The sequence below is a fragment of the Carcharodon carcharias genome, chromosome 3 (assembly GCF_017639515.1).
Source record: "Carcharodon carcharias isolate sCarCar2 chromosome 3, sCarCar2.pri, whole genome shotgun sequence".
NCBI classification, from domain to species: Eukaryota; Metazoa; Chordata; class Chondrichthyes; order Lamniformes; family Lamnidae; genus Carcharodon; species Carcharodon carcharias.
Genome location: NC_054469.1, coordinates 186245121 through 186270867, shown reverse-complemented (window position 1 = coordinate 186270867; position 25747 = coordinate 186245121). Strand labels below are relative to the sequence as shown.

The following is a 25747-nucleotide window of genomic DNA, read 5'->3' as shown; positions in this document are numbered from 1 at the left end:
CTCAGAGTAAGGAGTCACCCGTTTTAAGACAGAGATGAGGAGGAATGTCTTCTCTGAGGGTGGTGGATCTGTGGAATTCTTTACAACAGAGGGCTGTAGAGGCTGGGCCATTAAGTATATTCAAGGCGGAGATAGGCAAATTTTTAATCAGCAATGGAATCAAGGGCGATGGGGAAAAGGCAGGAAAGTGGAGTTGAGGATTATCAGAACAGCCACGATCTCATTGAATGGCGGAGCAGACTCGATGGACTAAATGGCCTACTTCTGCTCCTACTTCTTAAGGCCTTATGGTCTAAGTCTGGCCGACAGTAAAGTCAAAACGAAGGACAAGACTAAATTCTGTGGTAGAAAGACGACGACAAAAAGGAAGACGTTTCTGAAAAGACAATAAAATGGAGGCTGGTAGCATCTGTAAACACTCAAAGGAGGTAATAAACAAATTATCAAACAGTGCCATCTTTGATGTTATTCTAGTCCCTCACAATGGTTTGCAGGATGATGATGCTGAAGATAAAATCAAAGAGGTACAAGTTATTTCCAAGGCCTTATCTGGAAAGAATTCTAGATGCTGTAGACAAATATGAAGAAGTTAACAGGTGATTTGTTGGAGACCAGGCTTGCACGCTTTCTTTTTCGCTACAGGACGACCCCACCACACCTGCAGGATTGTTGATGAGATGCCGTCTTAGGACAAGACTGACCCTAATATTTCCAAATTTGGACAGAAAGGCGGAGAAGAGCCAAGGGGACCAAAAAGCTGCACGTGACTTGCATAGTCATAAGAGACAATTTACTGTTGGAGAAGCAGTATACGTGATGAATTTCAGTGCAGGACCGAAGTGGTTACCGAGTAAAGTAAGTTCAGTGATTGGACCATTATCATGCCACGTGGAAGTGGAAGGCCAGGCCACCAGTAAGCATGTGGACTATTTAAGAAAAAGAGAAATACCACAAGATATGGTTCCACCTGTAACCATTACTGAACTAGTGTTTCTTGTTGAAGATGCTCAACCAAGGACTGACACGTCTGACGTCTCTATCAGAGTAGAAGACAGTGAACTGCAAGTGCCCAAAAAGGTACCTGATGTCCACGCAATTCCAGAGAATGTGGTTCCTGAAAAAGATTCTGAAGTCAGGGAGCTGTGATGTTCCACACGAACCAGGAAACCACTTGAAATTCTGAACTTGTAAATTTCGTGACCTGAATAAATATTCTAATGTCATGAGATAAATATACTTGTAAATACAATATGGACAGCAAAGTTAAAGGGGAGAATGTAGTGATTATGGTTTTGTTAAATGTTGGACTGTACCTTTAAGAATAGTCCCAGGATGTAAGATCACACAATCTGTGTAAACTAATGTGTTAGCAGTGCGGGCTACCTCGACAAATGGTGTAGAGATAGAGATGGAGTTGAAAGCACACGTATAGTTGCTACTGGCTGTATCGTAAATAAACCCAATAGTTCCACTTAGAAAGTTGTCTGCAGATCAATTCTATTATAAATAGGCGACACGGCCACATCACAACAGGCTTGCTTCTCATTTTATGAATAATTTCACGGCACAAATGAATGCAAACCATCAGGAATCATTTTTCTAGCTTGTCAGCTGCAAAATCACAAAACAGAAAAAACTGATTCATGCCCCATTTCCTGTCATAATGCAATTGTGAGCTTATGAAGCATTTTGTAGAGTGTTCTTACCCATTGCACTTCCTCCCTATATGGCAATCCAAGCCAGTCACAAACACATGCATACATCTGAGAGAAACCACCTGGAATCAAAAAGAAAATGGCAAGAAAATTGCACAAAGTTCTAATTCTGTGTAAATTAGAGACAAAATGCAGAAAGGATTAATGCAATAAAATCAAAATTAGGTAAGGAAAATTCTGGCTTCTATGCCTGACTGACAAAGCTGCTTATATCGTGATATATTGTGATAGCTTGTAATGTATTCATATGTGTTGTGTATTGCGCTGAGTAAGATTAGCATGTGAACCCACAGCAGGTAGCCATTACTGAACTAACTTTATTTATACCTCCTTAGCAGAGGGGGCAATAAAGAGGGCAATAGAACAAAATGTTCAGATCTGCTAATGTATAACACTCCCTCCCCACTAACAAACAACTGATCCATTAAAACATCAAATGGTACATGTACATACTAAATGACTAAACCAACATCATCAATACCTGAAATGTAATAGTTTGGGTTGCTTATTTGTTTCTACCATAATCACATCCAAAACATGTCTGATTGATAATACTAAGTGTTTTTCCTTAACACCAGTATGTGCTTAACAAAGATATCAAGTTTCTCGATGAAGCTCCACTAAAAATCTCTCTAAACCTTGGCTGAATAATGACTTTTAAACTTAAACAACACAGACTTGATCTACACTCAGTTGATTTCTCATGTGAAATACTCCTACAATTTTTCATCACACACTTTAGGCCAGCCATCCATGACATAATTGAGCACTTTACAGAGCACCACATCCTTCTGGGTTTTTTCATTAACTTCTCTAGCACACACTGGCATGTCATTTATGTATGTCAAGTAATTCACAGGTAACTCAGTGGCTGGAAATGAATCCGTTTTCATGGGAAATCTCAAAACAATGTCTGCATTAGCAAGATCTGCTGACTTATGGTATTTCTTATTGTACTGATGAGCAATCAAAATCAACACCCACCTCTAAAACTGTGCTGGCACTAGGGATGGTACTTGCTTCTTTGAAACAAATCTGATCGTAAGAGCTTGGTGGTCAGTTAACAAAGTGAACTTCCTACCACACAAGTATTTGTGAAAGTTAGCAGCGCCTCTTTCTCACCTTAATAATTTTGTTCTGACTTCACGAAAATATGTGAAGCATATGCTACGGCTTCTCCACACTGTCTTTAATTATGTGAGATAACACCACACATAGCCCCTGTGGTGGGGTGTCACACACTAAAACCAATACTTTCTTGGGATCATAGTGGGTCAAAACAGCATCGCTAGAGAGTACTACTTCAAATGCTTTCTGACACTGCACAGACCACTCCCAAGCTATTCCATCTTTCAGCAGTTGACACAGTGGAGTGAATGTATTGGCTAAGTGGGATGAACTTAGAATAATACACAAATCCTATGAATGTTTTAAGTTCATCTTTGTTCTCTGGTCTTTTTGCTTTCAAACACCCTCAAACTTCTTGTGTGTTGGGTGGATATCTTCACTCTCTATTTTGTGATCCAGGTATGTTACACTTGACATCATAAAGCTTAAAGACAATCTAGGACTTACAATGAGATCTTTCTCTGCCTTATTGCTAATTAGGATGCCATCTAAGTAGTAGCACACTCCTCTCATCCCACTTAGTACTGATTCATGACGTTCTGGGATACGCCAAATGGTAGCCTTTTATTATGGTACAACCCTTGTCTGTATGAATGGTAAGTGGTTCCTTGCTCTTGTCAGTTAACTTTAATTACAGTGCAAATATGCATTTAATAAATCTATCTTACTGAACACCTTTCCATTGGCTAAATTAGGAAACAAATCTTCACTGGTAGGGAATGGGTAAGTATCTTTCTTGATCACCTTATTTACCACGATCGCCATGAATCTGAAGGGACCCATCTACTTTTTGAACTACCACAATAGATGTGGCCCATTCACTGCTCTTCACCTTCATAATTGGCCCTGTTCTTTCTAATCAATTCAGGTCTTTACTTACGGCTTCTAACTGTGCATTAGGCACAGGCCTATCCTTGCAAATTGTCGACTAGACATTGTCCTTTATCTTGACTTTGGCCTTGTGATGTCCAATTTTGTTGTTCAATCCCCCTTGCTCAAATACCACTTTGTGCTCTCGTGGAGCTTCCTCAATAATAGACATACTCTTACTCATCACTACATAACTTGGCCCAGTTTAACTATATCTTCTTAAAGCAATTCCTTCCCATCAGGGAAACATGGTTCCCTCCTACGAGGACCAAAGACAAGTAATAGGATGGATCATAGTATTCCACTGGAACACTAACTTCACCTCACACTGGAATAACTAGTCAGCTCTACAAGATTTTTGCACATGGAAATGTGACTTAGAGTCTTCTTGTACTCTCCTTCAAGATAACAGTCATGGCTGTATTAACTGTATTAACAATGAAACTAAGTTGTGAATCTATTACTTTCTTTCCTACTGTTGGTGCTGAAATTATACCTTTAGCTCTTTTACTCGCATTTTCCATGTGCTCTTTTTCTTGCCCTGTGATTGATTATAACTCTTGATCTCCATGCCCAATAATATCAACTTCTATTTCCATATCTATCATATGAACATAAGAGAATTTCTAGATTCCCGAATTGGTTTTTGATCTACCATGTCATTGACCTGGTGCATGACTGCAACCTGAAGCACTTCTGTTCCCTCTGCTCCTGCATGCCATCTGGATATGACTGACTTTCCCATAGGCATAGCACATTGACTGGAAATGGGGGCATTTAAACAACTTGTGTCTACCACGGCAACAATAGCATCTAAATTTCTGTGAACTAGGCTGCCGTAGCCTGGATCTCAAAATCCAGTTAAACTCCCCTGTTAGCTCAGGAAAGAACTTCTTTGCAATGTGCAAATATCTCTTTCTGCCACTTCAACATTGTGGCCTCATCTCAGGCCTCTTTCCATGTAAGCTTATTGCCTTTGCTCAAAATATTGGCCTGGATTTCATTGTTCTTTAAGCCCCATATGAACATTTCTCTAAGGTCGCTTTCTAAGTTTATGCCATACTTATGGTAACAAGAGAGTTTCTTTAATTTGATGTAATCTGCAACAGTCTCATTTGGCAAACGTTTCCTTTCACTGAATGAAACTCTCAGTGCAATCTTATTCTTAATTGTGCCATAATATGAGTCCAGAATCTCATTAATTTCAGCATAGTCCATCGAACTAGGGTGCCTCTGACAACACTGGTTAAAAACTACATCAAAAGCAGCTGGTCCCATCATGAAAAACACATTTATTTTACCCTCATCTCCTTTTATTTGCTTTCAACCAAATGTGAAACATTCATTCATAATTATACCAGTCCCCTTTATTGAGGCTGAGTTCCCTCATTGTCCCCAAATATGTCTAAAGTGCCATTTTTTCCAATTACAGACCACGTTAACTCAGTGTTCCTGAACACGTTGTGTACATGCAGCAATCTTTCAAATTGCTCAAACTTCCTCAAAATCAACTTTAGGCATTCCAAAAATGTGCCACAATGTTCTTCCGTCCTTAATTTCTCAAATGAAATGTAAAATAAAACTCCATTCCAGTCTCCTCACAAACTTTCAGTTATCCACTGCACTGAGAAATGATTAACATTGGACCCATAGTCCTATAACAGCTGCCTGCTATCTTTACACCTCCCTAACAAGAGGGGGCAGCTGAGAGGTCAAAAGAACAAAATGCTCAGATCATGCAATATAATCCATACTAAAATTAACATGAGCCAATGTAAAGGTATAGTACAATATAGTGCCAGCAAAAAATTAGTGTGGCATGAATCCTTATCGTTATCGTCATGTTAACTCAGATTTAGTCACGTTCTGGCAAGGTTGAAACCAATAAACTGCACACTACTGGTTTAATATAAGCCTTGTTACATCATTTAAGTATTGCTACTAATATAACTCTTCTCACCATGTGTATGTTCAGTAACAGTCCCTCCCAGTACAAAGCGGAGGCTGTTCTGTACCATAGGGCCTCATGCCTCATTTGGGGGCACATACAGGAACAAGAAAAGGTAATGATCACTTCTGCACAGATAACTCTCAGGTGGAGACCCAGCAAAGATCAACAATATAATGCTTTTTGTCCGAACGATTTTACCTTTACTGAGGAACCAATTTCAAACAAATGATTTTATTTCAATATTTTCAGGATGCTAATTTTTGCAAAGTAACTCCGTCCATAGTGTCAGCAAAGTGTTCCTGATTGAAGTTGCATTACCACCGCACATTTATAGATATATAAAGCACCTAGTTAGATCAACTAATAGCTACCCTTATTTTAGTTCAAATGCTCACTAAGTTAGAAGCAGCTGCCATTAAGAATGGCAGTTCTTTCTGGAAAATTACCACTTCGATATTACAAGGAAGCCCTTGATCAAGAGCTACTTCAGCTAAGATAGAAAATCTGATTGTAACCCAAAGCCTACCAAATTATGAGACATTAAAGAGCACCCTAATATTTGCAAAAAGAAACCAAAACATGAAAAAAAACTTTGCAAATCCTCAAGATTCCAGTGCTTACTTTCCATTAAAAAAAGATGAACTTGAAGTAACTATAAGCTGAGCAAAAATGCAACTACCAATGGAAAAACAATTGAAAAGCCAGAGAACTAAAACTTGCAATAAAAATAACTTTAGAACTCCTGTATACACATTTTAGACAAGTGTTTGAACAGTAGTCAGCTTTTAAGAATGTAGTTTTAAACCCAAATTTAGTTGAAATTTAATGGGTTTTAAGACATATCCCATAATAAGAGGTCATATTTTTAAATATATAGATTTCAGCAATAATTCTGATGCAGGGATCCATGAATGGTCATCCAAATAAATAATCCAACTGCCTGTGGTTTTGTCCATCCATTTCAGATCTCTCAAAGCAGTGCTCCCTAAAATTCACATTTAATTTTACTTACCACAAGGCCCTGGTTCTGCAATGTTCTGGCTATCCCACAATGCCTGAAGAGATGACAGTCGATCTGATGGTTCCATTGTTACCTTTTTCATTACCCTCCTGTTACATATATTTAAAAAAAAATGTATTATTCAGAATGTTTGATGCTGCTCACGGACAGGATCAGATAGATCACCAGAGGGGAAGGGGACAGACAGATTGCCGGGGGAGTTGGAGGAGGATGGTCCACAGGTAGCTTGTAGTGTCGAGAAAAAATACTCCTGCTCCTTCTGTCGCACAAGTAATGCCCGAAAGGCATTTTTGCCTCCTGGCAGCTGCTGTGTTTACACTGATAAAATGAGTCAAAACAGAATGTTTGTAAAAATGAAGGCAGGCAGCCTTATTGCAATATTTAAATTACCAATTTGATTCTAGTGAGATTAGTTAGTTACCCATCCCTTGCCCACCTCTATTAAAACAGAAGTGGTAAGGTTCAGTTCCTGGTTCAGACTTGTGGTGTTTTATCCTCTAATCGTTCGTCATTTGTGAGGGGAATTGATTACAAAAGTAGGGAGGTTTTATGCTTCAGCTGTACAGGACATTGGTGAGGCCACATCTGGAGCACTGTGTACAGTACAAGTCTCCTTATTTAAGGAAAGATGTAAATGCTATAGCAGTTCAGAGAAGGTTTACGAGAATAATACCAAGAATGGGCAGGTTATCTTATGAGGAAAGTGGAAGAATCTAGAACTAGGGGTCACTGTTTAAAAATGCGTTGCTCATTTAAGCCAGAGATGAGGAGAAATTGTCTCTCTCAGAGTGTTCAGTCTTTGGAACTCTCTTGTTCAAAAGGCGGTGGAAGCAGAGTCTTTGAATATTTTTAAGGCAGGGCTAGATAGATTTTTGATTAACAAGGGGGTGAAAGGTTATTGGGGGTGGGCAGGAATGTGGGGTTGAGGTTACATTCAGATCAACCATGATCTTATTGAATGATGGAGCAGGTTTGATGGGCCGAGTGGCCTACTCCTGCTCATATTCGTATGTTCATATCAGACCAAAACCCGCCCGTTTTTGGAAGTTAAGATTCAGCTTGAAGTCATAACCTCCACAAAATAAACAAAATGCCATTGACAATTTTATTGTACGTAAACCGTTATATGTCATTTGCAAATTTTAGCTACTTATTCTGCATGCAGCATTCCATGGAAGTAACAGATTTATAGATATTATATTATTATAGGATACAGAAACAGAAGCATGAATTGAAAAATATTGGAAGACAAGGTAGCTTTCTTTGGAATGGCAGATAAGTTTTTGAGGAAAAATCCAAACTTAGAACAAGGTTTTACCCTAATAAGGCCGAGCAGCAGATGCAAGCAATTCCTGTTAAAGCTACGCAACTCCAACTAGTAAAGCCGCCATTAGATACCATCACAAGTGTGGAAGATTGAGGCTATTCAGTCCACCTAACCCATTCTTGTACAGAATTCTATGATTTCTCACCTCCCCAAAGAATCGAACCATGCCTTGAATAATTTTAGATAGCAGGTGACCATAATCTGGTTAAGAGGGTACACTGGGGTTTGTCGTATATGCTGTCTATTTAATGAGGATAAAAATCTTCAGTGCCTGGTGTCTAATTACAAAGTGATTATCCTTTGAGGTGGATTTCTTTGGGGTCAATCTGACTCCAAGAAAAATGGATTTGAACAAAGTCAACATCCATGGCAAACTTAGTCAGATGTCTGAATTGGGTACAAAAGCAGAAAACATTGGAGAACATTCAGCATGACTGACAGCATCCACAGAGAGAAAAACAGAGTTACTGTTTCAGATCAGCTTTTCATCAGAACTAGAAAAGTTAAAAATGTAATAAGTTCTAAGCAAGTGGAGGGGGAGTGGTTTGGGTGGGTGGGGTGAAAAAAAAGGGCAAAGGGGAAAGTTTGTGATCGACTGGAAGACAGGAGAGATTAAATGACAAAAGAGTTCGTGATACAAGGTCAAAGAGAGAGGTAGTGGGACAAGTAAAGAAACAAAAAAAATGCATCTAGAGAAGGTGTGAATGGCAGCTGTTCACCAATTATTTTGTCATTTAATCTGTCTCATTTTCCACTCTGATCACAGATCTTCCCTTTCGCTCTTTTTCCACTCTTCCCCTTTTCGCTTGCTCAAAACCTAACTTTCCCCAGTTCTGATGAAAGGTCATCAACCTGAAATGTTAACTCCATGGATGCTGCCAGACATGCTGAGTGTTTTCCAGCGTTTTATGTTTTGTTTTCAGATTTCCAGGAACTACAGTTTTTTGCACCTGAATTAGATAGCTTTGCGACCCTGCTGATAATTGATCAGCGACTTTGGATTAATAATGGGACCTGGGAAGATATGTCACTGCAAACTCTCTCACTGAGATCCAGATGACTACAATGTAATGCTCTTAATGAGCATGGTAACCCTAGCTTGACAAGCACTGAAGCTTACCAGTTCTCTCCACTTTGAGCATTATCTGTTACCTACTTGACAGCTCAAAAGTCTCGACCTTGCTATCAAAACATTCTGGCAGGGTGTATGCCTACCAAGAGAGAGTATGTACTCTCCATATCAAGGAAACCAAAAAACTCGATCATGTGGGCTTCTCAGTATTTTGGAGGCTCAGGCATGGCCATGGGTTCACACATACCTGGTTAAATAAAAGAGAGATCTTACATTTATACACAACCTCTGAAGTCCTCAGGACTCCCTTAAGTGGTTTACAATTAATTAAGTAATTTTTGAAGTGAAGTTCCTGTTGCTATGCACAGAAATATGACATACCATCTGCACATAAGATCTCACAAACAGTACTATAATAAATGATCAGATCATCTGTTTTGTGGTTTTAGTTGAGTGTCAGCCTAGATTATGTATTTTCGTCTCCAAAGTGGGCCTTGAACACACAAACTTCTGACTCAAAGGCAAGAATGTTACCACTGAGCTAAGGTTGGCATTTTAAAATGGAACTATAAAAGGACAAGATGATTTGATGTACACAGAGGTAGCTAAGATGTTAAAAAATTGTGTATTGATGCACTGGAGATGTGGATGTGCAAATCCATTTGTATGCCTTCTGTCTAATTATGCACATGTTTTTCTTGTAGTTATTCAAATATGCTATTGAGTAAAAGCAGAGCAGTGGAATCTAGTGTAGGTAGTAACTGATAATGGAATCAGTAGAGTGGGCTAAATAGCCTTTTTTATCCTAAAATGTCTATGATTCTGAAGTATAAGCGCAATAAAATTCCAAAGAAAATTCAGAGGTAACAATGAGAGGGAAGAAAAATATAAGCAGTAGTTGTATTAGAATAGGAAGACATTTTATGCTGAATGCTAATTAGGATTGATTCTACTGGCGAGACACTACTTGATGCTCATGCGCATCTTCTGGTAGGTTTCAGCGATCTCAGAGATGATTTGCAACCTGCCCCAATGATTTTCTTTAATATAAAAAGATGCGCAGCAGGTTAAATGATTAGGCAATTTAAAAAGGAAAAGTTCCACTGTCTCTTTTTTGCCCCCACAACATCAATTCGAGCATTTGGCACAAATATGGTTTTCATCATGCCAAGTCAGAAGGAAATCAGTGAATTAGAATTTTCTTAAAACAGCCACTAGTTAATGCTGAGACTAGGAATTGCACAGTAGTAGAGAACCAAACTGAATATAGAAAGTATAGAGGATAACTGGAAAAGAAAATAAAAGGAGCAGCTTGTATGACCGTTGGCTAGTAATTAGCATAAAAGGGAACCTAATTGTTGTTTACAAACGTAAAAATAGGAAAAAAGGTAGTCAAAGGAAAGATGGGTCTAATCAAGGACTGAAAATAATTTTTCTTGTGGAAGCAAAGGGCTTGGCCGAGGTATTAGATGAGTACTTTGCATCTATTTTAAGTAGAGATGAGGATTTTGCTCTCATCACATAAAACAGGAGCTAATGGAAAAATTGGATAGAATAAAAATTAAGTGGGAGTTCCCAGGTAAATGAGCAAAACTTGGAACTTATTGTTCCCTTAGAAATCAAAGCCATGCTGGTGGTCTGGAACAATTGCTAATCACTTAATCAGAGGTCTAACACATCATAAATCAAACTACCTTCAGTGGTTTGTGGAGTTTAGTTCTTGTGGATTTATAAAGAGCTTTCATTGCACTGCTATTACTTTGTTATTATACAAATCCAAAATCAGTGCCAAGATATAAGACCAGATGTGCACAATTTGATTTTGATTGATTTCAACTGCATACATAGCTCAAAGGTCTTGTGGAATAGTGGTACTAGATGAGTGCTTTGTATCTATTTTCTGTAAAGATGAGGATTTTGCTCTCATCACTGTAAAACAGGAACTAGTGGAGAAATTGGATAGAATAAAAATCACCTCTGGGCCAAAAGCTCAGGATTCAATTCCCACTTCAGGACTTGATGGCCATGGAAGGTGTGTTCAAACAGGTTGATTATCAGCAAAAAATGGATTTAAAATGTAAACAAAAGGACTAGAAGCATCTGAGCTATTGTGCTACAGAAGTATGTTAAAAGATAAAAACAAAAAAACTGCGGATGCTGGAAATCCAAAACAAAAACAGAATTACCTGAAAAAACTCAGCAGGTCTGGCAGCATCGGCGGAGAAGAAAAGAGTTGACGTTTCGAGTCCTCATGACCCTTCGACAGAACTTGAGTTTGAGTCCAAGAAAGAGTTGAAATATAAGCTGGTTTAAGGTGTGTGTGTGGGGGGGGGGCGGAGAGATAGAGAGAGAGAGAGGTGGGGGTGTGGTTGTAGGGACAAACAAGCGGTGATAGAAGCAGATCATCGACATCTTTTGATGATCTGCTTCTATCACTGCTTGTTTGTCCCTACAACCACACCCCCACCTCTCTCTCTCTCTCTCTCTCCACCCCCCCACACACACCTTAAACCAGCTTATATTTCAACTCTTTCTTGAACTCAAACTCAAGTTCTGTCGAAGGGTCATGAGGACTCGAAACGTCAACTCTTTTCTTCTCCGCCGATACTGCCAGACCTGCTGAGTTTTTCCAGGTAATTCTGTTTTTGTTATGTTAAAAGATAGCTTGACAAAAAGGAATGAATAATGAGGAGGTCCTTGAACTAAAACAAGAAATGTTGAAGGTAATAATGATGTTGTGGTTGATTATGGGGGAAAGATGACAGTGCCGACACATTATACGGAGAACACTACCACCTGGAAGTTCCCCTCCAAGTCATTCACCATCCTGACTTGGAAATATATCGCTGTTCCTTCACTCTCACTGGGTCAAAATCCTGGAACTTCCTTCCGAACAGCACTGTGGGTGTACTCCACATGGACTGCAGCGATTCAAGAAGGCAGCTCATCACTGCATTCTCAAGGGCAACTAGGGATGGGCAATAAACGCTGGCCCAGCCAATGAAGCCCAAATCCCGTGAATGAATGAATAAAAAAATGTCAGAACTGTCACACCCGTGCAGTTATGATATTGTGAATTTTCAAGGAAAATTGTTAGAAGTATATTCCTGCTTTGAAAAAAACTTTTAAGTTTTAAAAGCCCTTTCAAGATGGAAGTCACAGCAGACAGCCATCTCAACAGATGATTGCTTAAACATTGTTGAAATGTGTTATCTCAGAATCAGTCACCAAGAGGGCAATTAATAATTCAAGGATGTCTTGGACAGCACAACGGAATCTTTACTGCTTCACTGTTGCGGGCAGGAAGAACCTCTTCGAAGACTGCGCTCTAACTACCTTCCTGGCCTTGTTTGAAACAATGAGTTATTGAAAATTAACATGGTAGCCATTTTTGTGTCTTTGAACTGTCTAAAAGAGGCTGCAAGAAGCCATTTTGGATGGCAGTGAGAGCGTCAATAGCAGCACTCAGCTGAACTAGCCATGAGCCACAAATGAGAGTTGGGGTTCCTCGCTAACGGGAGTTACGAAGTAAGACATCCAGAAAATCATCCATGGTCTGCTGAGAAGGAAACCAGTCAATTTTCAAGTGTCAGCACCTGCAGTTTCCAGTAAGGAAAGGAGCCCACACCCTCTCCCAGCATCTGCTCTTCCTATCAAAGGAAATCTTTGACTATTCAACTTCACAAGCCATCGCAGCTGCTGAGTTGAACCTCAAATTTCAACCCCTTCACTTCAGAACGAAGGTATTCAATCAACAGGCCTGCAATGATATCTCAGAGACTGATATGAAATCTCAACTTTAATTATCTTTTCTTTATCTGCATTTGAATCTCTATCTGTATTTTAGTTAATAACTTTCACTTTTACATAAGTAACTTCCAGCAGTAGCTTTGTAATAAATGAATTTTTATTTTGCTTAAGAATAAAGCTTAACTGCTGCATTATTTTTAAATAGAACCATTCACAAATTAAAAGGGGACTACATAGACACAAAAATTCTTAGCTCATAGGCCACTTTCACATGGTCACGACTGAACTAAGACTATGGAATTAATTATCTGTAAAAAGTTGACGTTGCTTAAGTAAAGCGAAGGAGAACTTGCTAATGTGACGGTCAAACATAAGGGACTGCTACAATCCACCTTCCGTCAGGGTGGAAGAAAGAGAGAAAGAAAGAAAGAGAAAGAGAGAGAGAGAGAGAGCGTGCAAGAGAGACACTGCACAAGAGAATGCGTAAATGTGCCAGGCAGAAAGTGTGCAGAGAGAAAAAACACAGTCAACAGAATGTAACTTCTCCCACCTGCCACTCCACCCCACCACTTTTCTCCCAGTTGTATGCAAGTGAACATTACTCAAAACTCTTATTAGTTACAGCCTCACGTTTCCAGCGATGAAACAGCAATGCAATACTCTGCTGAGATCATTCATGTGTTCAGGGAACATACACCTCCAATTATTTAAATGAAAATTTGAATCCTTCTCATTGTTGGCTGCTGATTAATATTAATTCTACTGGCGAGACGCTACTTGATGTGCATACATATCTCCTAGTCAGCATCAAATAGGTTCCAGTGACATGGGAGTTAATTGGCAACCTGCCTCTTGGGTTTTCAATAAAAAGGTGTGTCTAAGCCTAAAAGAGGAAAAGAGACATTTTTTTAAGTTCTATTGTCTCTTATTTTTTCAAGCATCAAATTCAAGAATTTGGCACAAAATACAGTTTTCATCATGCCAGCCCAAACGCAATCGAATTTTTGAAAAAAAAGCTGCCATGAATTAAGATTATGAGATTAGGAATTACGTACCAATAGAGGATCGAGCCGAAATAAAAAGTATGGAGACAATTGAAAAAGTAAATAGGAGAAGCAGAGTGCAAGGGAATAGATTAACAGTTAACATAAAAGGGAGCCCGTAAGTCTTTTATAGGCATTTAAATAGTAAAAACAGTCAAAAAAATGGTCGGGCTCATTAAGGACCAAAAAGGAGTTGTTCTTGTGGAAGCAAAGGACATGACTGAGGTACTAAATGAGTACTTTGCATCTATTTTCAGTAGGGGATGCTGCTAGTGGTTACATACAGAAGGAGGCCATTTAGTTTGTCATGTCTGTGCTGATTCTCTGAAAGAGAAAATCAGTAGTCCCATTCCCTTTCCTCACAGTCCTGCAAATTTTCTCTCTTCAGGTGCTTATCCACCTCCCTTTTATCTGCTTCCACCACACTCTCATAATGCATTCCAGGTCCCAACCAGTCGCAGCCAATGTCTTCCATGAGGCAGTTTACCACTGCTGTTGGGAGAGGTTTAAACGTATTTGACAGAAAGATAAGAACCAACAAGTAACATTAGGAAGGATGAACAAGGCACACAAATGATCGAGAGAAGCAAAGAGCTCTAGAGTAAGAAATAGTAAGGTATTAGTAGATGGAGTCAGACTAAGGCATAATGCAATAAGGTCTAAATTAGGCTTACAGTGCATGGATGTTAATGCTAGGAGTGTGGTAAGTAAGAGCTCCAGACACAAATAGCCACATGGGAAAATGATGTCACAGTGACAAACAGGCCCAGCTGAAAAAAAAGGCAGCAATGGGAATTAAATATTCCTGGAGACAAGATGATGAGGAAAGAAAGGGGGAGGAGTGGCTATAATGATTATAGAGAACATTACAATGAAGAGAGGATGTCCTGGAGGGTCAAGGACTGAATCTATTTAGTTAGATCTAAGAAATGAGAGAGATACCAGTACATGACTGAGTGTACTCTATATGTTGCCAAACAATGGGAAAGACTTAAAGGAGCATATTTTCAGTGAGTTTAGAGGTGCAAATATTACAGAGTAGTGATAATGGGGGACTTTCCTAGTATAGACTGAAATTGCAATAGAGTAAAGGGCTGAGAGGCAGAAGTGTTTTGGATTTGTGTTCAGGAGAATCTTCTTGATCTGTATGTTTCCAGCCAAATGAGGAAAGAGGCTTTTCTGGATCTGGTTCTTGGGAATAAGGTGTGTCAAGCAGATCAAGTTTCAGTTGAACAGGGAATAGTGATCATGGCATCATAATGCGTAGGTTAGCCATGGAAAAGGACAAAGAACAATCTGAAATTGAGACTGACAGCTAGCATAAAAGGGGATTCAAAAGTCTTCCAGAAGTATATAAATAGTAAAAGGGTGGTAAGAGGAGTTAGACTAATTAGGGATCAGATAGGTGATTTATGCATGGAGACAGAGAGCATGGCTGAGGTACTATATGAGTACTTTGCATTGCTCTTTGCCAAGAAAGGTGGTGATGCCAAAGTCAGTGAAAAGGGCAGTAGCTGGGATACTGGATGGGATAAAACGTGATAAAAGAGGTACTGGAAAGGCTGGCTATTCTTAAAGTTGGTAAATTATAAGGACCAGTTAGGATGTATCTGAGGATGCTGAGGAAATGGTGGAGATTCTGGCCATAACCTTCTAACCTTCCTTAGATACAGGGATGGTGCCAGAGGAATGGAGGATTGCAAATGTTATAGGCTTGTTCAAGAATGGGTGTAAGCATAAACTCAGAAACTACAGACCAATCAGTTTAACCTCATTGGTGAGAAAACATTTGGAAGCGATAATCTGGGTCAAAATTATCAGTCTCTTGGACAAGTGTGGATTGATTAGAAAAAGTCAGCATGGATTTGTTAAAATCAAATCACATTTAATTACTTCAACTGAGTTTTTGATGAGGCAACAGAAATGATTGATGAGGGCAATTGGTTGATATGTAGTATATGGACTTCCAAAAGATATTTGATAAAAGTGCCATGTTGGCATTTGCCTGCAAAGTTGAAGCCCATGGAATAAAAGGGACACTGGCAGCATGGACATGAAATTGACCAAGTTACAGGAAACCAAGAATAGTTTTAAGGACTGGAAGAAGGTATGCAGTGGGGTTCCCCAGGAATCAGTATTAGGACCATTGTTTTTCTTGTTCTATATTTATGACCTAGATTTGTGTGTGCAGGGCACAACTCAAAGTTTGCAGATGACTGGAAGTATTGTGAACTTTGAGGAGGATTGCAGTAGACTTCAAGGGGTCACAGACTGGATGGTGGAATGAGCAGACATGTGGCAGGTGAAATTCAGTGCACAAATCATTGAAGGTGGCAGGGCAGGTTGAGAAAGAGGTTAAAAAGGCACACTGAACTATATAAACAGCGACATAGATTTGATAGAGGTGTTCAAAATCATGAAGAGTAGGCAAAGTAGATAGAAACTGTTCCCATTGGTGGAAGGGTCAAGAACTAGATGACACCAATTTAAGGTGAATGGCAAACAAATCAAGTGACATAAGGAAAAACAGTAAAGACAGACATAGTAGTGAAATGGGATAGAATAAAAATCGATAAACAAGAGGAACTTATAAGGTTGGCGACATTCAAGTAGAAACATCACTCAATCCAGATGTGACGTATCCTAGGTTGCTGCAGGAAGGGTGGGGATAGCAGAGGCTCTGCCACAATCTTCTAATCTTTGAATGATGCCAGAGGACTAGAGAATTACAAATGTTACATCCCTGTTCCAAAAAAGGAAAAGGATAAACCCAACGATGCAGTTCAGTCAGTCTAACACTGACTGAGACGCATTAATCCAAGGCAAATTAAATAATATTTCTCCAAGTTACAATTCAATCCGCCAGCACGGTGCACTGTGGGCCCAGTTATACAGGACATAATGTCAAAGTCTGCAAATAATAAGAAAATCTGAGACGTAGTAAACTCTGAAAGGAATAAATAAGAGAACTTGTGGAAGGTACAGCCTGGTGAAATGAATGGGCACATAGCCGATGAATTTAACACAACTGTCAAGTGATATCGTTTGGTATGAATAAAGGGAGGGGTAACATAAATTAAGTAGTAGAATTCTAAATCGGATATAGCAACTGAGACATTGGGGTATATATACACAAATCTTTGAAGGTGGCAGAACAACTGACGCATAAAATACAAAAGCATGGAAGTTATGCTAAATCTTTGTAAATCATTATTTAGGCCTCAACTAGAGTATTGTCTCCAACTCTGGACACCATGCAAGGATGTCAAGATGTTAGACAGGGTGCAGAGGAAATTTACTAGAAGGGTACTAGGGACGTGGGACTTCAGTTACTTGGAGAGACCAGGGAAGTATAGAATAGTTACAGCACAAGAGTCCATTTGGCCTGTCATGTCTTTGCTCTGGAAGGCAATTCACCTACAGGCACTCCCCTACCTATTCCCAGTAGCCATGAAAAATTTCCCCCTCAGATTATGATAATGTTGTCCTTAGAGCAGAGATGGATAAGGGGAGATTTAATAGAGTCGTTCAAAATGATTTTGATGGAATGAATAAGGAGAAGCTGTTACCAATGGCAGAAGGGTCAGTAACCGAAGAACACAAATTTAAGGTATTTGGCAAAAGAAGCAGAGGAAAAATGAAGACAACTTTTTTTAAACACAGTAGTTCTGAAGATCTGGAATATACTGTCTGAAAGGGTGATGGAAACAGATTCAATTACAAGTATCAAAAACGGAATTGGATACATACTTGAAGGGAAAAATTTGTAAGAACATGGGGTGCAAGGGGACTGGCACTAACTGGGTAGCTCTTTCAAAAAGCTGCCAAAAGCACAATTGGCATGATGGCCTCTGCTTGTGCCAGGCCTTTCAGAAGTGAAATTAGGAAATACTCCTACATGAAAAGGATGGTAGAAGTTGGAACTCCCTTCCACAAATAGCTATTGATGCTAGATCAATTGCTAATTTTAAAACTGAGATTTTTATTGACCAAAGGTCTTAAGGGATATTGGGGCAAAGATGGGATGTATGGAGTTAGGTAGCAGATCAGCAATGACCTCATTGAATAGCAGCACAAGCTGGAGGGGCTAAACAATCTACTCTTGTTCCTATGTACCATGAGGTAGAATAAGATATGAAATATAGAACAAGTTAAATAGGATTAGGTCATTTAAACCAAGATATTCAACAGAATGCTTTAAAGTTTTTTTTACAATTAGTTAAATGCTACAAAGGTCATTGTCTTGACGAGAGTACCTACATTGGGGAGACACCAGGGAGCATCTTCTTGAGGCACGATCCTAGGTTCCCCACCACTTCATTCACCTCTTCTGATGAAGTTAGTTTCAGAGGAAAAGTGCATCGATCAGTTTCTACAACCAACTGAAAAACATAAAAAAAGGTCTAGCCAAGTGAGTCATGAATAAAATCGGACACCATAGAAGAAAGTAAGGACTTATGTCCTTTGAACTCAGGTTTTATGATATACGATTCCTTCCTATATCCTACAATAAGCACCTGAAGGGTCACAGCCTCACCAGTAATATTTCTGTATTTCACAACATATTGATAGGTTGGTGGCGTTCGTTTGCATTTTATTTACACTGGATTTACAGCAGCATAAAGCAAAGGGTTAATTGTAATAACAAAATGCATAAAGAGCAGAGTGACTTATTAGCACTACCTTCTTTGGGGGAAAGCATTAAAAGGGCAATGGTCTATACTTGCTTTACAATGTTGCCAGTAAAGTGAATCAGTTATGGTGCCTGCCAAGTCATCCCATATCTGTGAAGACATGTTGCAGGACTAGGGAGGGGAATCTTACTGTGTATGCATATCCTGGGGTCAATGTTGCTTCATACTTTTCCAACCTCAGGCAAAGGGCGCTTATCATGCAATTGGACAGCCTCAAGACAGTTAGAGAAAATTAGAGACAAAGGATTACTTTTTTCAATGAAATTCTATGAGATATAAAATGTAGTTTGCATGTAAAAGGAATTCATGCACATAAAGCCAAAAACACTAAAAAAAAATGCAGACAACTTGAAATAACTTACCCTGGGTGATTCCCCAAATTTACCCATGAAATATTAATCATAAGCATGGAATGAAATGAAAAATGCAAGGAGATTACTATTTTGTATTTAAATAATGCTTTGAACAATTCTTCTGCTTCCAAATGAAAATGACCTTGGTTTCTCAAACCTTGGAACTTAGTATGGTACAAGAGCAGACGTCCCTGTATGACTTCATTGTGTCTCAACATTTCCATGGGCAACATGTTCCCCCTGTCGGGTGGGGGGGATGTGCAGGAGCGGGTGCATTCCCGACCAGCGCCCCCGATTGGGGACATGTCGCCATTTTATGTGGGCGGGCCAATTATGTGCTCCCTGGGCTGGCGGGGGGGGAGATTCCCTGAGCCTGGAGTGTGCTCTTTCACGCATGTGCGCAAAAGAGCACACAGATCTCCTTGAGGCAAAGTGCTGCCTCAGGGACATCAGCTCAAGTTTGAAACATTAAATAAAGATGAGAAAAATTTTGCTGCCATGTCCCCTCATGTGACACCATCACATGAGTTGGGACATGTCCATAACTAATATTTTAAAATATTCTGAATTTTTAAAATCCCTCATGAAACCTCATCCCACCTGTGGATGAGGTTTCGTGTTTTTTCAAAAGCCCGTCAGGGTTCCCAGACTGCCCACCAACCATAAGGTTGGACGGGCAGGTTCATTAATGATTTCAATTACTTTTTTTAATGGCCTTAATAGGCCATTGACAGGTCTGCGGGTGCGCAGCTGACTCAGTTGTCTGCCCACCGACTTGAAAATGTAAAAGACGCGCGGCGTTGTCGGGACGCCCGCCCAACGTCACCCCATATTATTTTACGTGTCGGTGGGTGGGCCCCACCTCCCGCTCTCCAGCCAGAAGATGCAGCTCTAATGTGTGTTATGTAAGTCGTTTCCCCCGATCTTATCAAAACCCAGGTATGCGCAAAGTGAGGAAGGAAGTATTTTCTGATAAGCTTCAATGGCAATATTACTGATATATCACAAGTGGAATATCCATTACAGTTTCCCAAGTCCATGTTCAAAGAGTTTTGCAAAGCTTCCTCACAAACATTTGAGCAGAGGCCTTTGCCAAGTCTGTTCATCTACATTTGACTTAGATTTCAATACTTTTTCTCTCAGTAAATATATGAACATTTGCTTATGGTAATATATTGTATATTATATATGATGAACAATTGAAGCTGTAGCCAGCAGTTGACAGTCATAAGATTGCCAAGGCACATTGTTGGTAGACATGTTAAGTGGTTCATTGCAGACAACCCAAATGCTATGAATCAAAAGTGCTTCCTTTTTAGAAGATGCAAAGCACAATTAAGGGTCCTCCAAAACCTATGCTTCAGACTACATTGACATCTACTCTGAACATATGCACTGTAATGAAGAAATATTATACTGCTGTAGGCAATGCATTGCGTTCATTGAGCAGACGGTGTCCAATTTTTTTTTTTAAGGTCACAAATTATAACGGTGTGTGTGCGCGTGTGTGTGTATAAAGTCTGGTGTTTGTTATATCTTGTTTGAAGTAATCCAGAGGAAACAATTTTAATAAGCTGTGTAAAGCGCCACTTGCAAGACAGTAATATTTTATTAAATGTCTTTGTTAATATACTTGCAGCAAAGTTCACTGCTTTTTGCAGCTCTGTTATACCAAGGCTACTTGGTTCATGAGCTAATTGAGGGTCAGGTCATCTTCCTCTTCTTTGAAAACACAGGCAGGGTGTGACATGTTGGCTATGGAGGCTTGAGCAGCAGCCACTGATGTGGCCAATGGAGTATTTTTTGAAGTGCAGTCACTGTTCTAAAACAGAAAACACAGCAGCTAATTTGCAGTCAGCAAGCTCCCAAACAACATGATAACCAGACAATCTGTTTTTTGTGATTTATTAAGGGATAAATATTGGTCAGAAGAGCAAGTATAACTGCCCTGTCCTTCTTAGAAATATAGTGCTTTGGGATCTTTTACATCCACCTGAGCAGATGTTTAACATCTCATCCAAAAGGCGACACCTCCAACAGTGCAATGCTACCTTAGTACTGGGCTTAAGCTCTGGAGTGGGACTTGAAGTTGGAACCTTGTGATTCAGAGGCGAGTGTGCTATCAACTTAGCCACAATTGACACTGCCTGTGACATTGCTCTCCTTGAAGCAAAGGGAACTAAGGGGGTTTTGACGGAGGTGTACAAGAACTTGACAGGTTTGGATAAGGTAGGCAAAGCAAAGCTACTCTCATTAACTGATGGCTCAAGGACTAGGAGACACAGATGTAAGATTTTGGGCAAGACATGCAGGGGATTTGTGAGGGAGGACTTTTTACACAACGAATGGTAATGATCTGGAACTAACTGCCCAAAAGGGTGGTGGAAGCAGAGACAATGAACAATTTCAAAAGGAATTTGGATGGGCACTTGAAGTTAAATACTGCTGGATTCCATGTTCTCTCCGTTGGGTGTTGTATTCATACCTTTTACCTATGTTTAAGTTGGGTAATTCTTTGCCTGCATACTGGTCATGTGCATCCTTTGTCTTTCCCTGTTTCTCAATTAATGTATATCGTACTCTTGAAAGTATCAACGAATGATGACGGAGAAGGTTTGTTCGCACTTGTCTGCTGAAAAATAATTCTACTGGTGAAGGAATTGTTGTACTGAGTGGTGTTGCTCTAAAGAGTAGCAGTTTAATTTGCATGTCTTGTTTAGTTTGCCAACATTTTATAATTGAGGACTTTAGGGTATGTACCATAAATCCCACCGTGCCATTGGACCTGAGATAGTGTGGTGACGAGATAGTATGGTCATTCTCCCTTCTATTCACACATTGCCTCGAATGGTTTTCCAGTATATTGGGGTCCACTGAAACAACTTTTTGCAGCACCCCAAATAAGCTAAAGATTGAACTCATTGCGTCTTCAATGGCCACGCTGTGTGTGTCGTATAACTAACGGATAACGGAATTTCAAGAAAGTCAGTCACAACCAAGAAATCATGTCCATGGATGCTGAAGAGATCAGTTGCAATTCTGGTCCATGGATGTGCGGGTACTTCGCGAGGTAATAATGGTTGTGTGTGTTAACTGGGCATGCCTCCATTTCCTCACGTCTGATTCGGTGTACTGATTCATCCCTGACCAGAATACTGTTGTTCTAGTCATCACTTGGTTCAATCTATCTCCATATACACTTGCTGCAATTGTTGTAAGATGTCAGGTCTAAGGGAATCTGGAATAGGGACTTGCTTACCTTTGAAGATAACATCTTGGGATAACACCTGCTCATCTCGATAAGGCCAAAGTTGCCTTAGAACCTCTAGAACATCCTGGAAGGACTCTGGCCATTTGCCAATCAGTCTTCCACAATTGTTGCAATATGGGATCATTAGACGTTCCTTGTTGTAGTGCTGGCATTTATACTGCTGAAAACTCATGTACTTGACATGAAAGGTGCCTCCTATTTCAGTATTGATGTGATCTATTTTTAGACCTAAGGAAATATCTGCAGTTTTGGGTGGGTTGGGTATATGACTTAGAGTATCAGATGTGGTACTTTAGCAGCTTGTAGCATATGTCACAGTTGTAGCCTTGTATTTTGGCAAGTAAGCACTCACCTTAAGCTGTCTGTGGCCGGTTTCCATGATAAACGTTTTTCCAAATAGGTATGGAAATGTTGGATTCTGAGATGTTGATTGTATGGAATGCCTGCTCATTGCAAGTGTTAAACACTAGTCATCCTCATCATCCAACCTTGCAGTCTTACTGGTCACTTCATGGATTTGCTATTTGTAATATTTTGTACACTGTTTGCCAGAACGCTGTATCTTTCTTGCATCTGACTGTGGCTGGTCATGGTGCTGAACCATCTGCTCTGGCTTCTTGCATTGGTGCTTCCAGTGTCCTCTGGTGCCACATGTCTTTCATGTATCGACAATATCTGGATGCATGTACGAGACCGCAGCGCCTGCAGTGCTGAGCAGGTTTGCTTGAATTGGCTACCATGCCAATGATAGCCCTGATGTACAGAGTCTGTAAACCCTGTCTACCCATAAGAATTGCTTCACACTTGCACCTGCATTTTAGCCATACTTCCAAGCTGTAACCTTTAGGTTATGCTAAAAGATCCTTTTGATATGCTTCAATAAGGGTAGAAGCTATCACGAGCTCAATGATTCAATCAGCCAGAACTGCCTCTGAAAAGTCACATTTACACCCCTTATCTCTGTAGCTGCTCAAAAAATGATCTATTGTTTCCTCGCGTCACTGCCTGAAAGACATAAATTCAAGATGGTGTACGCAAAAATTAAGTTTAACTCTTAAATGGTCTTCCAGTGTAAACCATATTTTACTTGGGTCTGAGGTTATCTTTGTACCTGATGTGCTCAGTCTGAATAGGGCTTCAATCCCTATGGCTATAATGACTTTGATGGTTTGGTTGCCTGGTTTGGAGACAGCCAGGTCCAGAAAACATCTTTCCATCTGTTGTCTGAACAAACTGAACTCAGTAAGGAAGTCAGCCACCTTCCAATCCAGAGATGGAAATTTTGTAGTCATCCTTCAGAGTTTCAATAACATATGCAGCAGGGATGAAAAGTCAGACTTGCACAGTTCTTCAACAATTAAATTCTATGGTCCTGGATGGCCATATCGTTGTTTGACTTAGGATTGCTGACGCTATTGCTTTCATCCCGAGCTTTTGTTAGGCCCCGCCCACAAAGCTGTGTTTCAGCGCAAGCACACCTTGCACCTAAAAAAAATTTTATGCCGATGAAGGTCGATTTCAGCCTTGTTCAAGCTAGTGAGGTTGCAGCTCGATGAACTTCTTTGCCTGGCTCTGTCCTGAGCATTTGGTCATCCCACCTCCCCCTTCCCCTCAACCAGCATTCCTGACCTGGTGGCTCACAGGAGAAGTAGCTGTTCTCATAAATGATGCCAAGCCTCACAAAGTCGGTTCGCTAACAGGTGCTCCTGCCAAGCTGTTGCAGCAGCCAGACACAGGCTTTATATTCCCCTGATGTTCAGTTATTTTACTGGGGCCCGGTGCCTGACTTTTGAATTAAGGTGTGATATCCCAACCACTGAAGATAAAGCAGCTCCAGCTATGTCTGAGAGAGAGAGAGAGACGGAATGTATAGTGAGAGAGCAGGCAATGTTGCTCACCTTCACACTTGCATCTTACATTATTTATGTACATGATTTCCCAACTTTTTTTCAAAACATATCTCTAATTATCCTTCTAAAACCCTTCTCCTGGGGCCTAGCTTTTAGGTTTGCGAGCTACTGCTGGAACAACAATCAACGAACAAAAAATTAAAAATTAAATTCTCTCCAATGGCTTTCTTCCTCTTTTATATTTGTCCAATAAATTGTGTAAGTAAAATTTAAAGTAAAGAAAGAATAAAATGTGAGGGAAATCCATGTTTTTTTGTTCACCTGAGATTTTTCTTTAAATGTTTCTACTATAGAAGTCTCAGTCTAAATAAAAGCTTTTATCAGCTGTTATGCGCGTGTTCTTTTTTTGTTTTGATGTGTAGAAAAAGTTGGGAGTCCAGTCAATCCAGAAAAGTCTAACCTTCCAGGCCGAGAGTCTGCTTTAATATCCAACACTGGAGGACAGCGATGGGGTGGATGTGAATGTAGGAAAACTTTTAAATTATTGTTGGATTCTTGGTGACCTGCCCAGCACCGAGTCTCTCATTTTTTTATTATCTTATAATGGAGGCGTAGAGTGAGTTTGCAAATTCTTGCTTCAAGAACCCTTTGATTTTTAACTTAAATCTTTTGACCTGTTTTGCCTTCAAGGGGAGCCACTGAAAACCAAAAAGTAGCCCCCAGAAATCGAAGAGTAGCCCTCGAGAAAATCTTAACAAGAACCCTAGAAAAAATTTTGATCCCTATTGGAGAGGTTGGAAGGATAGTGGGAGACATTAGATATAAATGAGAGTTCAGTGCCAGGGTGGGGAGGGGGAACAGGCAGACATAGTTGAAGCAATGAGTTCCTCACAGCTCTTGATAGTAGTGAGGATGGAGGGGCAGAGGAAAGGAGCTGAGGAAGCAATTGGTACTAGAAAGAAATAGTCTGGTGTTACTCTTGTCCTCCAAAATGATCCTAAAGTAATGAGCAATTTTGGTGGAAGACAGCAAAGGCCTATCAAGCATGATGAGGCCCACTTAGATCTATAATGGATAATGGGTGGCTAATCCTGTGTTTTGCCTTATTTGTGTATTTGTGGGAGCCATACCACGGGAAGGACAGATTACAAAGATTTCCCTGGGGTTAAGGGCAAAGGTGAAAGTGACTGTGCAAACTGAGCAGGGGAGTCATCCCAGGTGTGTCAATTAATATTTACCCCTCAATCAACATCAGTAAAATGGATTATCTGGCTGTTATCACATCGCGGGTATAAACTAACTTGCCCAATTTCTCGTTATAATGGTGACTACACTTCAAAAGTACTTGGGGCATGCTCTGGCCGTGAAAGGTGCTTTATTAAGGCAAGGCTTTCTTTCTTTTAACAAAAGGGTTATGCATGAAGGCAATCAGAAAGCTAAAGGTTAGGTGATACAACTATACTCTAAAATTTTATGTGACAAAGATGTGGGTGAGAAGAAGTTTTTTCAAGGGATAGATGTAGAGGAAGCAGGGTTTAAGGCAAGCAAAAGAATATGGGTACAGAGGAGAATGGTGATCTAATTTTTGATGTCATAAAGCTAATGTTATTGGAAGTTTAAATAGAGGTTTAGTCTGTGGGTGTGTCTTAATTGGAGTAAAGCCAGATGGTCTGGGAGCTTTGATGTATAGTAGTTTTGAGAC

The 25747-nt window shown here is 39.9% G+C and overlaps 1 protein-coding gene across 4 annotated transcripts in view; it reads right to left on the bottom strand.

Moving 5' to 3' along the window:
* The window catches only part of LOC121276286 (F-actin-uncapping protein LRRC16A-like), a 417343-nt gene that overhangs the window by 263954 nt on the left and 127642 nt on the right, over window positions 1–25747 (bottom strand). For all 4 annotated transcript variants that reach the window (XM_041184533.1, XM_041184534.1, XM_041184536.1 and 1 more), the window contains exons 5-7: window positions 18138–18259; window positions 6677–6774; window positions 1707–1777 (exon numbers count right to left, since the gene is read on the bottom strand). In XM_041184533.1, the coding sequence (XP_041040467.1) occupies window positions 1707–1777; window positions 6677–6774; window positions 18138–18259 (291 nt within the window). The remainder of the gene's footprint in view (window positions 1–1706; window positions 1778–6676; window positions 6775–18137; window positions 18260–25747) is intronic.